The sequence below is a fragment of the Gavialis gangeticus genome, unplaced genomic scaffold, assembly GCF_001723915.1.
Source record: "Gavialis gangeticus isolate Ggan-Ray unplaced genomic scaffold, GavGan_comp1, whole genome shotgun sequence".
Taxonomy (NCBI): domain Eukaryota; kingdom Metazoa; phylum Chordata; order Crocodylia; family Gavialidae; genus Gavialis; species Gavialis gangeticus.
In genome coordinates, this window is record NW_017729022.1 from 88,652,283 (window position 1) to 88,667,483 (window position 15,201).

The 15,201-nt window shown below is 40.4% G+C and overlaps 1 protein-coding gene across 4 annotated transcripts in view; it reads left to right on the forward strand.

The window, feature by feature from the left end:
* The window catches only part of PTPRO (protein tyrosine phosphatase, receptor type O), a 332,674-nt gene extending 323,635 nt beyond the window's left edge, over positions 1-9,039 (forward strand). For all 4 annotated transcript variants that reach the window (XM_019515585.1, XM_019515587.1, XM_019515586.1 and 1 more), the window contains 2 exons: positions 5,998-6,118; positions 7,702-9,039. In XM_019515585.1, coding sequence (XP_019371130.1) covers positions 5,998-6,102 — 105 coding nt within the window. In that variant the 3' untranslated portion in view covers positions 6,103-6,118; positions 7,702-9,039. The remainder of the gene's footprint in view (positions 1-5,997; positions 6,119-7,701) is intronic.
* The last annotated feature ends 6,162 nt before the right edge of the window (positions 9,040-15,201 follow it).

Here is a 15,201-nt window from a genome sequence, read left to right on the forward strand (position 1 = left end):
CTTGTCCTTACAGCCTCCGTGAGCTGACCTGAAAATTCCCGGTCCAGCTCATTCCCCTGGTGAGGCGGTCTGTAGTAGATGCCCACTATCAAGTCCCTTTCCTCACAACCCCCTTGCATTCTAACCCAGAGCACCTCAGTTTGCCCCTCTTCTGAACCCATCCTGATCATTGAGGATGTGTACTGCTCTTTAACATAGAGCGCTACACCCCGCCCTTGCTTTTTTCCCTACTCTATCCCAGCTATACAACTTTGATGTCTACTTCCCAGTCATGGGTAGAATGCCACTAGGTTTCTGTAAGCCCAACCAGGTCTGGGTTTTTGCTAGCTAGCAGGAGAGCAGTTTCTCCTGCTTATTTCCCATACTTCTAGCATTTGTGTAGAGGTAGTTGAGACCTCCTCTGGGTGTTTATGCTGCCCTCTTGTTCTCAAGCTTGCCTGGACCCTTGTCACTTACCTGGGTTGTTCCTGCTCGCATCACCTGGATTGACATCAAAGTGTCCACCTGCACCTCTGCATTCCCATCCCCTGATGAACCTAGTTTAAAGCTCCCTGTGAGTTTAAAGCTCGCTGTATGAGCACTGTGGGAGACCATATTAAAAGCCTTGCTAAAAACAAGGTACACCACATCCACTGGTCTCCCCGCATCCACAGAGCCAGTCATCTCATCATAGAAGGCAATCAGGTTGGTCAGGCATGACTTGCCCTTGGTGAATCCATGCTGACCCTTCCTAAACACCTTCTTCTCCTACAAGAGCTTAGAAATTGCTTCCTTGAGGATCTGCTGTGTTACATATCACAGTAAATAGGAATGGCATAGGGGACCAGGCCATGACCCATCTTAAGATGAACATCTTCTGCTGCTTTAGAGAGGATAGTGCCCCCCTGCTCCTACACAGTTAATTGTAATGGCTTTCTGGCTTCTATCTTGTTTCCATGTTGTCATTGGCCAGCTTGTCTATTGCCTCCTACACTGGTGTTTTAGCAAAATATCACTCCTCTCTCTTTCCATCCCACACCGGTACTTATACACATACACGCAGAAGGGGTTGTAATGCTTCAGTAGGCTAGATCAGGATTAAAATGCTCCACTAACTAGTGCCAAGGAGCAGGATTAAATACATGGGAACAGAATCTGGCTCACAGGCTATGTATGTATGAGAGAAAGCGAGAGAGACGCCTACCTCATAATCTTAGTCAACAAAGCTAGCTCTGATGCATCCTGACAAGCAGAAAAACCTTATCACAGTCATGTGTGGGTTGCATTGACATTCATGTATTTGCTTGCCAGCCTTGACTTATTGTGTTTTAATGAGAGGTAGGGAGTCTCTCTGAAGTGTTGTCCCCACAGGCCACTAGATGTCAGTGTGATTTCAAGGCAGGATGGCCTGGGTGGTAAGAGCAAGCAACCCTTTTTTTTACAGAACCTGAAACCACAGGCAGCATACTTGGTTTCATGTTTCCCACTAAATTGGAAACTTGGCCCGGGTTCATTGAATAGTTCGCACACTGAATGAGTCTCAAGTAAAGATGACCCTAAATTCCATCCACTCAGGATTCCAGGTTAATGGGTTCTAGAAATTCAATTAGACTTGAGGTCTGAATTTTGCGCTGGTCCTAGTTCGGTAAACTCAGAGCATGCATACCACACCCTGGAATGACCTGGGCAAAACTAACCGAACCTCAGCTGGAGTGGCATAACTTTGAAATATTTAGAGGGAACTCATGGCAGTTTAATATCTCTCTACTAATGACTGGCTCTCATCTTAAGTGTCTTTATGCTGGTTTTAAGGTAACCCGTGCCAAAGTTCCCAGGGTTATAAATGCCTTTTAGGTGGAGAGTGTTTGGAATTGGGACCTAGATTCCATGGCTTGGAGCATTTCTACTTTTAAGTCAGCAGGCCCCGGGGTCTAAAAGAGTATTTTTAGTTTCACCAGTTTTTTTCCTCCTTTTGCCCTGGAATGGGACTAAATTATGAGATATGAAAATCATGATGAAATGTAATATTTATTATTTACCTATACTATGGCAGTATTTGGTTTGTCAAAGATCAAAGTCTATGAAGAGAGCTCTCTGGGCAGATTTAGGATTTTGAAAAAGGGAGTACACATGGTCTGGTAAATCATCACATATAACACAACACAACACACATTTTTTCTCCAGTTAAAGAAACTAGAAGCTTTCCTAATATGGTAGGGGGCTAGCACTGTATTATTATGTTCAAAGCAAAATAACAAATATAAATGAAATGTGCATTAATTTTCTAGCGTATATATGAAGTTTAAAAAACGTAAAAAAACTAGGCAAAAAATAGTCATAGGATGTTGTCTCATTAGTACTTTAGTCATTATAGTTAAAGGCACATATCTTATTCAGATTCAGAAAACAAAATCTAGCATTCTTGAGCCTCGTGACAATGCCTCCAATACTTCCCTGTCAGTCATTTTTACATCTGAGTGAATATTACCAAACCCGAGTTAAGGTTTTTAGCTAGAGCTAAAAACATTCTGCAGGGCTCTGAAATAGGAGAGCCATTAGCAGGGAAGGCTAACAGACAACAGCATTGCAGAACAAAGGATAGTTTGAATAATGAAATATCAAGACCATTTGAAAAAGGGAGAGGGTTGTTAACTAGGGCTGTGTGAAATTTTGTAAGCAGTTTCATTTCAACATTGTTTCAACTCATTTTGAGCTCGAAATAGCAAAATCAAAATGAAAAAGAGAGCTTTGAAAATTCCAAAATGTTTCGAAGCTCAAGCTGGGCTTGCCTGGAGGGAAACAAAAACTAAAGTAAGGAGAGGAAGGGGAGCGGGGGGGGGGAAGGAGTGCTCTCATTATTGACTGTGTAGCTGGCCAGTGACTGTCATCCTTTCCTGAGGTCCCTTCCAATCCCAGTGCTCTGGGGGAGAGATCGAAAAACTGGATAAAAGGTAGCATTGTTTGAACTACCCTACTTTCTGCCTTGGTGTCAGTTGAGTGAGGGTGCACCTTAACAGACACATGGTGTCACCCACCATGTCACGAGTTTTGCCTGTCAGCACCTAGAGGTGCAGGGCCCCAGAACCCCTGCATCCATCTTCTTGACAGCTGTCAGGCTTTGTGGCCTCAGCAGGGGCTAGCAGGCCTGCAGCTTTCACTCTGCTGCACCTTAACACACACAGTGTCACCCATGTCATGAGTTTTGCTTGTCTGCAGCTTGAGGTGTAGTTTCCCTGAAAACCTTGCATCTAACTCCTTGAAACTTGGCAGGCTTCATGCCCTCAGAAGGGGCTACTATTCCCACAAGTTTCATCCAAATCAGGTCAGAAATGACAAAGTTATAGGCTGTTTTGTGCTTCCCCATTATAGCCTATGGGTGAAACTTCGAAACAGCAAAACTGTTTTGACAAAACAAAATGGAGCACCCCTTTCAAGTCTAAACGAAATGCTGTTCTGTTGAATTGTTGAAATGCAAGTTGAAACAAAATGGGGCCTTTTTGCACAGCCCTATTGTTCGCACGTGTGGAGTAGGAAGAGAGTAACTGGAATCAGGGAGATGATAGAAGTCATTTGCCTCCCTTAGCAGTACCTGAATGGAAATGCTTCTGCCCCTCCCAGGCAGTTGGTTTTAAAGTTGGGTACAGCAGGGATCAAAGGCCCATGTGACTGCACCACTCTACCTCCTCCCTCCCCCCCACCCCTGGCTCCTTAGCTCTGGACATAGGAGAGTGGACTAATGACCTCTTGAAGCTAGGGCAGACCCAGGGGGTATGCACTGATACACTTGCATCCACTTACACTGGTACGCTTGATTCCTGCTCCACCCAAGGTTGAACACCAACTGCCTGGCAGTGGCAGGAGCATTTCTAGTCAGGCAGTGCTGATGGAGTCATGTGACTTCGTGGCTCATTATAATCTACCTGATCCCTTTTAAACTCTTTATTCATAGGGTGTTAGTGATCCTCCCTTCTTTTTAATGGTGTTGGTGTTCCAATAAAGCTAGCCTTTGTTCTACAATTCTGCTGTCTGTTAGCCATTCCTGGTAATGAAGCTCCTATTTTCAATGCACTGAAGATTGTTTTTAACTATTTTTTTCTGATTCTGTGGTTGTGTTTAAACACTGTATGTACAGATAACAAAAAATGGCCCCTTTTCCAACATAGTTACAATGCAAATAATTTATATGGTGATAACTCCATAAAGAAATTGTTGAATAGTTCGTGAACAAGTTTTACTGGTTTGTTGTCAAAAGTTTTAGACAGACATATAAAAAGCATGATGCTAACCAAGAGCTTTTATTGGGCTGAATATAAGGAGCATAATGCTTTAATATGTTCTCCCAAGATTAATATTTCAGTAAAAAACAAAAAAAGGTTTTTACATACAGCCACCAAATCTAAGGGATACCCATGCTTCCAAGCATGTCTGTATAAGCATGCCACTTCAACGCACTGCTGGGTCACACTTATCAGTTGTGTAATACCCTACTCCAGGGATGGACAGCCTGCAGCATGGGTGCCACAAATGGCACAGGCAGCCTGTGTGTCTGGCATGTGATGGATCAGGGAGGAGCAAAGAACATAGTGGCATATAGGTAGGTTGACCATATATCCCAGTTTGGCTGGAACCGTCCTGGATTTTGCAGGCCAGTTCTAGGTGGCTGGTGAAAATTAACATGAACATCCTGGGCACGGGGCACAGGGTAGGGAGGCAGAGCAGCATGAAATAGGAAGTCCTAAAAGACAGCAAAATTGTCCTAAAATAGGCTAGCTTGATTAGTGTGCTAACCATTAAAAAGGGGAGGTGATTGTTAACACCTGTGAAGCAAAGAATAATAGGTTATTCATGGGCCATTGACTCCCTTACCTGCCCAAATAGTAATACCAGAGCTGCACCATCATGTCCCATCCCCTCCTCTGCCATCAGCAGTGCCACTGACTTGAGAGGCAGTGAGGCAGGGGGGTAGTGTCCTGGATTTCACATCGTTTCATATGGTCACCCTACATATAAAGGCACGCAGCAAAAAAGCACAGCAACAGTTTGCGCACAGGGAGCAGAAAGCAATGCCACAGATCAGGCAGGCGAAGGGGATTGGAGTGGTACTGAGAGAGGCTGTGGGGCTTAGTTTGTGGTATGCCTGCCAAAGAGGTTGGCCCTTCACTTCTCTATCCATAGTTACCAGACAGGAAGCAGTGCACACTGTAGCAAGCTGCAACTGTAAATTGTCTGGCACCCTAGGGCAAATGGTGCCAAGGGAACTTTTAATGCCCACAAATGAGAGGATCTTAGGTTTTCTTTACAGCCTCTAAAATCCATAGGATTAGGGCATTACTAATACAGAATCACCAGTGTCACCTGCCATACCAGCTGGAATTTCCTTGAAGGTATCCCTTTCAGGGACTGACCAGGCCAAGCCCTGCTAAATTTCTAAGATGCAACAAAGCAACAGCTAAGGCAATGAGAGTGGTGACAATCTGGAGATTCAAAGACCAGAAAAAAAATTACTGTAATCGCATTAGCCAGAGTACTTCCTTGAATTAAGTCCTCTTAGCACTAGAGAATGTCTTTTAGAACAATATCCAGGCTTGATTTTAAAATGGCCAGTGAGAGAGAAAATCTACTCTAGCCCTTAGTAAATTTTTCCAATGGCCAGTTACCCACACTGTTAAAAATGTGATCTTTATTTCTGGTCGAAACTTGTCTAGCATTGGTCTCCAGCCAAGTGACATAAATTCAGTCAACACTGTTACAGTCTAATTCATCAGCATTATTCAGTTAATTAAGAAGTCATGTAACTAACAGTGACACAGAGGCAGTGCTGGCACAGTTTGTTTCCATTGATACTGCATATGGAAAGCCAGTTTCTTTAACGGGTACATCGCTATGCAGACCTCATACAACTGCACTAGTGTAAAAATGGCTGACTGAACCAGTCTTCTCATTATACAGTTCCTGTCCAGGTTTTGCCAAGCTAAAGCAGATGGAAAAACACATGCGTTTTGTCTCTGTTTTTTCCAGGAACAATACATTTTTATTCATCAGTGTGTGCAATTGATGTGGCAAAAGAAAAAGCAGCAGTTCTGTATCAGTGATGTCATATATGAGAATGTCAGCAAGTCCTAGTTCAGGCTCACAGGTGGTAAGTCTCATGAAACCGTGCCTGCAATTCTGCTTACAGAAGTAATGTTTCTATCAGGACCTTCATCATAACTTTTTCCCTTCTCAAGATTTCTTCTGCTTGGATTTGAAATTTTCTATACCTTGCCCTTCTAGGGGTGATTTTTATATGTGGGTGTTGCAGGGAGAGGCAAGGGAGAGAAGGGTGTGTGCAGAGCATAAGGCAAGTTGTGTTAGTCATTGGAGCTGAAACAAAGTACTGTAGGTCATACTTTCCACAGCAACTTTTCTGGCTCGCCAACCATTAAACAAAAAAAAAATGGCTGGCTAAACAGAAAGTTTCATATCAGTATTCTGGATGAAGCAGCTGTCCTCTGCCAAATTTAAAGGATAAATTTAAAAAAAAAAGTGTAATTGATAGTGATTTGTGAGAGAATTAAGCCAATCAGTTGTCATCTATCAACCGCCAAATTATCAGGGTCAGTTGAAAGTCTAGCCCATAGTGGGTGTTCTCAGGCTGTGCTACCAGACAAGTCACAGAGGCTGCTGAAGAGACAGTTGGCAGCAAATAAACTCCAAGGCTGAAGTCTGGGAAGACTATTAGCCTCGGCTGTGCATATGGAAGGAGTGTCAACTTACCACCACTGCTACTGAGCAACTCACTATAAAATTCTTATATTTTAAGTGTTCAGCTCGAAGTGAAACAGGAGAAAATTACAACAAACCTGACATGGCAAACTGCTGACAGATAACCTAGTCCTAGCATGTTGTTTTGGAGTCAAAAGCAACTTCACCAAGCTCTGCAAATTGTTGTGCGACTTTAGGCACATACGCCTGTCTGTTCCTCAGCAGGGCTGGGTTAACATATAGGCAAATTAGGCACATGCCTAGGGCCCTAAGTGAAGCAGGTGCCTGTTGTGTTTATTTCACATACTATAATTGAGTGAAAAAAAGTAGGGGCCCACAAGTTTGTTTGCCTAGGGCCTACTACAGGGTTAATCTGGCTCTGTTCCTCAGTTTCTCCCTCTGGAAAACATAATTAATGATACCAAGCTACTTTTGTCAAGATGTTGGAAATCCAAGCAGCAGTGATGCCAGCCGAGGTTATGCAATTTAGTATATAATGTCATTGTGTGAGCCCGACTGTTCCCTTCCCTTATTCTCCATGCCATTTTGTGTTCTCTTCTTCCTATCGAAGCAGCAAGTATACAATCCATAGAATAGCTGTATAGTCTTTTAATTGCATTTCCAACTGAGCAAGGGGGCAGAGGCTTGGATTTCTTAATGACAATAAAAATAAATTACTCTAGGACTACAGTCCACAGCCAATATTATGATAAAAATGATACGTGATTTTAGCTGCATCTCAATTTTGGGGAGTCCAACTTGGTGTCACGGCAGGGCCTGCTCTTTGTGGGGTTTAGTACTCATAACTCTTGTAATCAGGTCTTTGAGGCATTTGATTCTTTAATATTTTGACCCACATATCCTGTGTTTTGTCCCCACTAGAGTGTAATCTCCTCCTAACCAGACCTTTGGTACTGAAAAATGACAGGTTTTATATTTAGCTCTCAGACAGGCTCCATTTGCTTTGTTCTTTTCCAGGTGAGATCATGAAGTACGCCCATCCTCCCTTGCTTCAGATTCTTTTTTGTTTGAACTGCTAACTGTTTTGCCATGGAAGGCCACTGCTTTGCAGTATGTGGACAATATAAGAAAGGTACTGAACATTTTAGAAGCACTGGGGAGACTTAGCCTTAAAGACCTGGCAGTGTCTTTTTGGACTATTTAATTTCTGGACTTTTTAAAAATACCGGACCAAATTCAGCTAAACAACATGAAGGAAAAGACACCATGTGCATAACTTACAGTACTCAAGATAGTTGGGTTTTTGTTTTGGTTTAGGGTTTCCTGTGCAGGTTGGGCTTGAAGTTAAAGCAAGTGCAATATTTTTTTAATGGTTAAATGAAGAAGAGCTTTCTTCATGTGTCACTGCTCTGTGCTAAAGTCCATAGGAGAACAGGCATTGTTAGTATCTAATAATACCTCATTAGCGAATAGCAAGGCATGAACATACAGGAAGAACAGTGGATTTTGCAAAAGAGAAGCTGGGGGCTATTGATTTGGCTGTTGACTACAGCACTAAAGTACTGTGCTTCAGAGGACTGGCAAGAATACAGTACCCATGGAACTTGACTAACACTCCAAAAATTCAAATTGTAAAGTTTAAAGGTAGAGTAGAAGGCCTATGTTAGAAAAGTTCTGTTGTTCTCGTTCCTTGATGTGCCCCTACTAATTAAACAGTGGGATTGGTTTTTTTTTTTCTTTACCTTTATAAGTAATGCCACTGAGCAGGTTATTTTTTTAGATGATCCTAATCAATAAGCAGAAAAAACTGAAGTTGGCACATCTTTAGACTCCATTACTGTAGTATTGAACTGTCTGAGCGGTCCATAGTGCCTATACCCCTCATGCTTTTTTAATTTATTATTATTATTATTATTTTTAAATATTTTAGGCGCCTATGAAGCTGATTCAGGTTGGAAAAAAATGTGCTGCAATAGATGTAACTTAATTTCTCTCATGAGCCAGAAATTCATGATGATGTGAAAGTGAGTGTTCAGTCTGCCAAGTTGTTATGACTTCGATATGAAAGTGTCAAAACATGGTATGGATTCCTTCAGGGACTTTGAGATTTTTTTTTTTTTGCTGTCAGTTTCATTTTAGTCAACTTAAGCTGTGCTATATTCTTTTTGGCTTTGTATAATTCCAGTACATCATTGTGTATCGTGACATAGATGCTGCCAGAATGGATGTTGATGACATTTTGTAACCTGTTGTTTGTGTCCCCTCATTGGACATTAGAGACTATGGTACTCATGTAAACAAAGTGAAAAAAAAAAGAGCTGAAAGTAAACACATTGGATTATTTAACTATGAAAATATCACCAGGAGCAGCCAGGTCTACCTGGACCTTTCTGTCTTTGTCTGTGCACCACAGACTAGCAGTTCAACAGCTACCCAGGAGCTGTGATAGAATTTGGGATCACCCCATTTGGATCGTAATTAAGGTAATAGGGAGAGGTGGTCTCCACTCCAAAAGTAAACTGGTTACTTGTAAAGGATTATAAACTACCACAGCTGGAAACTACTCCATCTTCTGATCACTAAATGCATCCCATACAGGTGGCAACAGCTCCACTTAAATCCACATAACTGCCAGCAAGGCTGCCCATCCATATCTTTGGGAGGGACCTCTCCACTCTTGGACTTACGTATCACTTCAGTAAGTTGCACCTTCATAGAAGTATGGAAGTGCAACCGCCAACCTTTTTTTTTTTTAAATTGAGTCCTTAGTGCTGGTGAGAATAGCCAGCTTGATAGCCCTGGAGACTGAAATTCTTTCTTTAGAAACAGAATTGGTAACTGCTCAGGCTGTAGCTCTGCAAGCCTCTACCACTGCCCCACCAATGTGCCTCAACTTTGAACTGGAGGGCTCTCCTTCTTGCTGCAAATAACAGTGCCATTTTTCCTAGGGTGGCTGTTGCACAAAAGCTAGCAGATCCTCAAGTTACCTGCCCTGTGCAGACTATTAGGGCTCAAAGGCACTGACCCATGTAGCCCTTGCTTCAGTTAATATTTCTGTTTCAAGCTTTCATGGCCTCCCAAGAAAATGTTACCTGTCATATTATATTCCTAGAGGCATACACATTTCCTTGTCCAACAGGAAGGATGAGCATCTTAATGGCTCTCTGGTTCCTTCTAAAACGGGCATCATCTCAAGTTGCAAAGTCCTTTAGACTGCGAAAGCACCTCTATATTGTTCCTTAAAGAACTGGGGTGTTTGGCAGCTGGGGTTTGGTCAGGCCCATCTCTGCTTAAAGCATCCTCTAGAGTAGTGCAATGGTTCATGAAGTTAACTATGTAGATCATCACTGTAGTGGTTACAATATACAGACCATAGATGCTGGCCACAGAAGCATAGGCATTGCTTTATAGTTAATTGAAGGAAAACACTTGTATTGACTTTCATTAGGTGGAAAAGTGCAAAGCAGTAATGTGTATAAAGTATCTGTTTTAGACTTTGTAGAATAGATATTAAGCTTGGGGCCAGAACTGTATGAACCCAAATGGCACAAATAACACTGGTCAAAGAAAATTTTCCAGATTTTTTTTCCCTCCCTCCACATTGATTCCATCAATTCTTCACTAAGAAATAGAAGGTAATCATATTAGTTCTAACGCATCACAACAAAGATATTATCACTAGATGCAGACCAGATATGATATAGCTGTAAATGTGCAGCAGTGAAGATTTTAAAATTACATCTAGGCAACCAGCATCACCTTTGCACATGGTCCAGCATGCAATGAGACTGATTTATAGTATATCAAAAGTATTCAACCTAAAATGCTAACCTATTATTTCCTCAAGTTAATTCCTGTGTGCCAGAAAATGATCATAATAGATCATTTTCCTTAAGAGATGTTTCTAGTGTTTGTTTCTGTCAATATAAACATCAGAGACATCCACTTGCAGGAAGCATGTCTTTAATGAGCCAAAATGCCACATCATAATGTAGATGGTTGGAAACTATGGTGTTAAAGTTATATATGGTTTCCATGCCCAAGCTTCTGTCTCCTGTACTGCAGACTCCAACCCTTTCAGTCCTTTGCCTGGAAAATATGGTCTGCACCATTTTCAGGCTATTATGTCCCTTTTCTTTCCTCCAGAAAGCAGGAAAAACAAAGTACAAACGTTTGAAGGCTCTCTAAAGGTTGTCCTGATGCACCATGGATACGTTCACTTCTAACAGCACCAAATGAACAATACAAGCTCTTGCATTTCCATGAAATCTGAGGTTAAAGCAGTTTACATTGCAATAGGAGAGACATAAGCCAAATACTGTTACCAGAACTGGGAGGTTATCTTTCACAAAGCTCTCTACAGTGTCAAAATGTGTTGTAAATATCTTGCAAATATTTCTTGCATAGAACCTCTCCCTAAATTCAGCCTACATTCCTAATTCAACCTGTTGCACATTGATGTGGTTTGAAGGCTAAATTAACCCAGGGCAATACCCAGCTCATTGGAAGTCTGAGACATTTAGCCAGAAAAAAACTATGTAAATTATATTAACGCTAATATAGCATTTGTTCATTCACTGGTGACATCTCTAGTATTGATGATAGTGGGGAGATGTGAAACAAGGCCACTGCATTCTTTACAGAAGGGATGAAGTCAGCATAGCTATTTTGTAATAAGGAATTTGCTTCTGGTATCTAAGATAACGCTGCAGGGTAACCAGTGGTGAAGAATGACTTTTGGATTCTGTCCCTTGTACTTCTCATTATTTTTAAAAATGAAATGAAGACTAGTTGGTTCAATAATATTCATCTTATATTGCTACAAACTGATTTGCACTGTTCATCTAATTCCATTCATCCCTGGAACCTGTGCTTCAAGCCTCAAGATGGTCTTTCTTCCCACAAAATAAAATCAACCCCTTCATAAACTTAATAAAAATACTGGATAAACATTAATCAAACTACATATAACTTGTAAAGGTGCCTGTTTGAAAATGTTTTGCATTCAGTCAAACTAGGGCTGTTAGTTTTGGCTGCTTCAGTGTCGTGAAGGGATAACATTGTGTGTGTGTGTGTGTGTGTGTGTGTCAATGCCAGTGCATTTGAGGTGGATGTGGTCAACTTGTTTTGGCCCAAACTTTGACAAACACCAACTGTGGGGGGGAAGTGTCTAAGAATTGTATCTGTATTTTGTTATCTGCAATGCTGTTATCAAGAAGTAGAAACACAATAGTTATATACCACTGATGTTTTTGTTCTGCTACTAGAACAACTGTATTATCCACTCACAGGACTGCATTGACATAGAGGAGGCTTTTTAAGAGATAAAGGTAAATCTATGCACATTGGCTGAAATTCTATAATTAAAGGTCACTGGACACGGGCAAGGGTCTGAACGCAGAACACTGAGGGATTTACACACCTGTGTTTTGCATTCACACAGCTTGGGGATTTCATCTACGGACTTGCAATATTAATTCTTGCATGCATTTGATGTTATGTACTTATGAGAAATCAGTGCACACCTCCCCCCCCACCCCTGCCCAGTTAATCAGGACTAGAATTAGTGTCACAAATATGAGGTTCCATATTCTGTAGAGATCCACTAGCTAGCTTCCCTTTTGAACAATAACAAAGCTTCAGGAGAAGCAAAAATATCCTGGCTGAAACATAACGTTACTCATGAGAAAAGTTCCACTGAAGGTAGTGGAAGTGCTTGGTTTAATAAAGGTTCACGTATCAATAAGCATACATTGTAGCTTGTATAAGACAAAGACCAGTCACCATTTCAAAAGGATATTTTTAAGAGGCAAGATTTATGTTGGCAGTATCTTTTTTTTTGAGCCAACTGCATAGTTGGGATGGACTTATACAAGCTTCAGGGTACCACATTACCCTTCTCAGGTCTCTGGGAGACAAACAGATGCTGGCAATTTGCCTTCACTTCTCACAAAAGAACCTTTTACCAGTCTGCCAGATACAGATTTGCCTGCTTAGCAATGTTGAAGCCAAATCACATTCATTTTTCTGGGTTTCCTTCCTGCCCTTAATTTTAAAGCAGCAGAATACTGATATCTCAATCTAACAAGGCGCTAATGTATGTGCTGATGATGATCTCTGTTCAGGAAGGCATTGAGGCACTTAGTTTAGTACATACTTAGTTCCCATTAAAGTCTATCAAAGTTCAGCACACATTTAAATACTTTGCCTCATTAGGCGCTCTGCTTCCAGTAATCGGTAATTTCAGTACACAGTGATACAGTGCGGCCCATGTTGGCTTTTAAATGCTTCAAATAATAAAAATAATACATTGGGTAAAAAATATCTTACAGCACCTGAACTCAAGTGCTGTTTAACATTTTAACTGAGATGACATGAGGCTTTTCTACATATAAATCCTTTGAGACTTGATTAAATGTGGTATTTATTAATTTAACGTGAATTTTTGCAGCAGTTTTCTTTCCTCTTATCATTCTAAATGAGGGAATAAGTTATGGGAATGGGAAAAAATACTCTGATGTTAAAAGCATGGACGAAGAAAGTGCACAGCTAGGTGAACATTTTCTCTGAATTTTTTTTCCAGTGACAAATGCAAATTTAGTCATCAAAACTTGTTGCAAAGCCATCTTTGCATTTTCAGTGTCTACTTATTCCTTATTCAAAAAAATTCAAACAATGTTTTTTTCTGTTCAAAAATGTCAACAAAATGTCAAAACTTCTTTCAAATTTACTTACATGAAACACTGATAATGCCTAAACCCTAACCAAAAAGTTTAGTTTTGCATCAAACGAAATAGTTCATTTGGCCCAAAACATAATATTTACTTTTCAATGAATTAACATATTTGAAGAAATTTTTGAGCCTACTCATAATGATGCTGTTATTTTTCATAACTGTCAGCGAGATGAAAATTAATTTGTACAACTTTGGGGTGAAAGTTCCCTAGGCAATTTATAGGCATTCAAAGTAACTGTAGCAAAAGGAGCAAGACTTTTTAAATGCTACCTCAGTTTCACTGACCTTCTCTGCTACTGGGAACCCACGACCTTTCTGGCATTATCTATGCTAAATTAAAATTCTCAAAATAAAGTTATACCCATGAGTTGTTCACTTTTTCCTGTTTAATCGATTATCACTTTTCCTCCAAAGTACTTCCATAGATAACACTAGGGAGCCTGGTTTTCTCTGATAAAAGTAGTCCAAAATTTTCTGATTAAAACCTCCCAAAAGCTGCATTTTTCCCTGGTTAAAATTAATCATCTCTATCTATCTATCTACATAGCAATGTTTAATTTATATCTATCTATCTATATAGGTATCAGTTGAACACAATATTTTATTGATATATTTACAATTTTAAAGCTATTTGGAAGCCTGCCAGTGTGTCAATTGCTATAGTAAAATAGCTTCTATACTATAAATATTTTGACATTCAATTTTGGTTTTTTTATCATGGAACTATCAGAGATCCCCCTGCCCTGCCACACACCAGGATGCGGGTCAGCTGCAAATATGCCCCCCACTGATCTGTAGCACTGAGCAGCCCTAATAAGCTGTTCTGAAATGATATCCTTTAAAGCAGATGCTCCACATTTTTCCATGGCAAATGGAAAACCTGGATCCCTGGATATCAATCATTGTATGCACTGACTTCCCTCACTAGAAACACTGCTTTCAAATGGTAATTGTCTTTTTGTCTGTTCTCAAGGATTGAGCATGGTACATGTTGCATGCTTGTATCTTGATTCTAATCTAAAGCACCCGAAAGCTGTCATTTTCCTTTGCCCCCCCATCATACTTTAAGTGATAATATAAATCTGCAGATGGTTGCAAGTAATTAGGTGAGTAATGACCACTATAAGAGAATTAAACGGGGTACATCACCAGCATACCCCCTTTCTAGCATCAAGATATTACTCTGAAGTCCAAGTGAAACAATTTTTAATGTTTCTAAGGATCTCCATATGTTTTTACCACCATACCACTTTTTTGTCACCTTTTTTAAACACAAAAAGTACAAAGTAGGGTAGGATGCTATTTTTGTCAGTCATTCATTGTTCAGAAGAGAACACCTACAAAAGGGTAAAACTTCTTGAACTATGAATAGTAAGTTGTACATATTGCTAGTACAACTGGATACTGAGTTAAAGAGCAGACAACCGTTTGGACAATTAGACAATTTGACTGACCGACTATTACGACAGGTGGTAAAGCAACTAGTTCTACCTCAAAGCTACACATTTGCTTGTGTAAAACTGTGTTGCTGCAGTTATTGTGCAAAAATTCAGGCACTAAATATATGTTATAATGGATTTTAGTGGGGATACTACAAAAAAATCATTATTTCATCCAAAATAAAATGGTAGGAATTTTAAAAACAGTATTTCACTTCCTGCCCTAAGGCATCTTGTGTTTCATTCCTAGAGATGACTGCATCTTGATGACAGAGTGAATATTGCTTTTAATACACATACAGACAAAGTAGGTATTATATGTAAAATTATGTACACATAAGC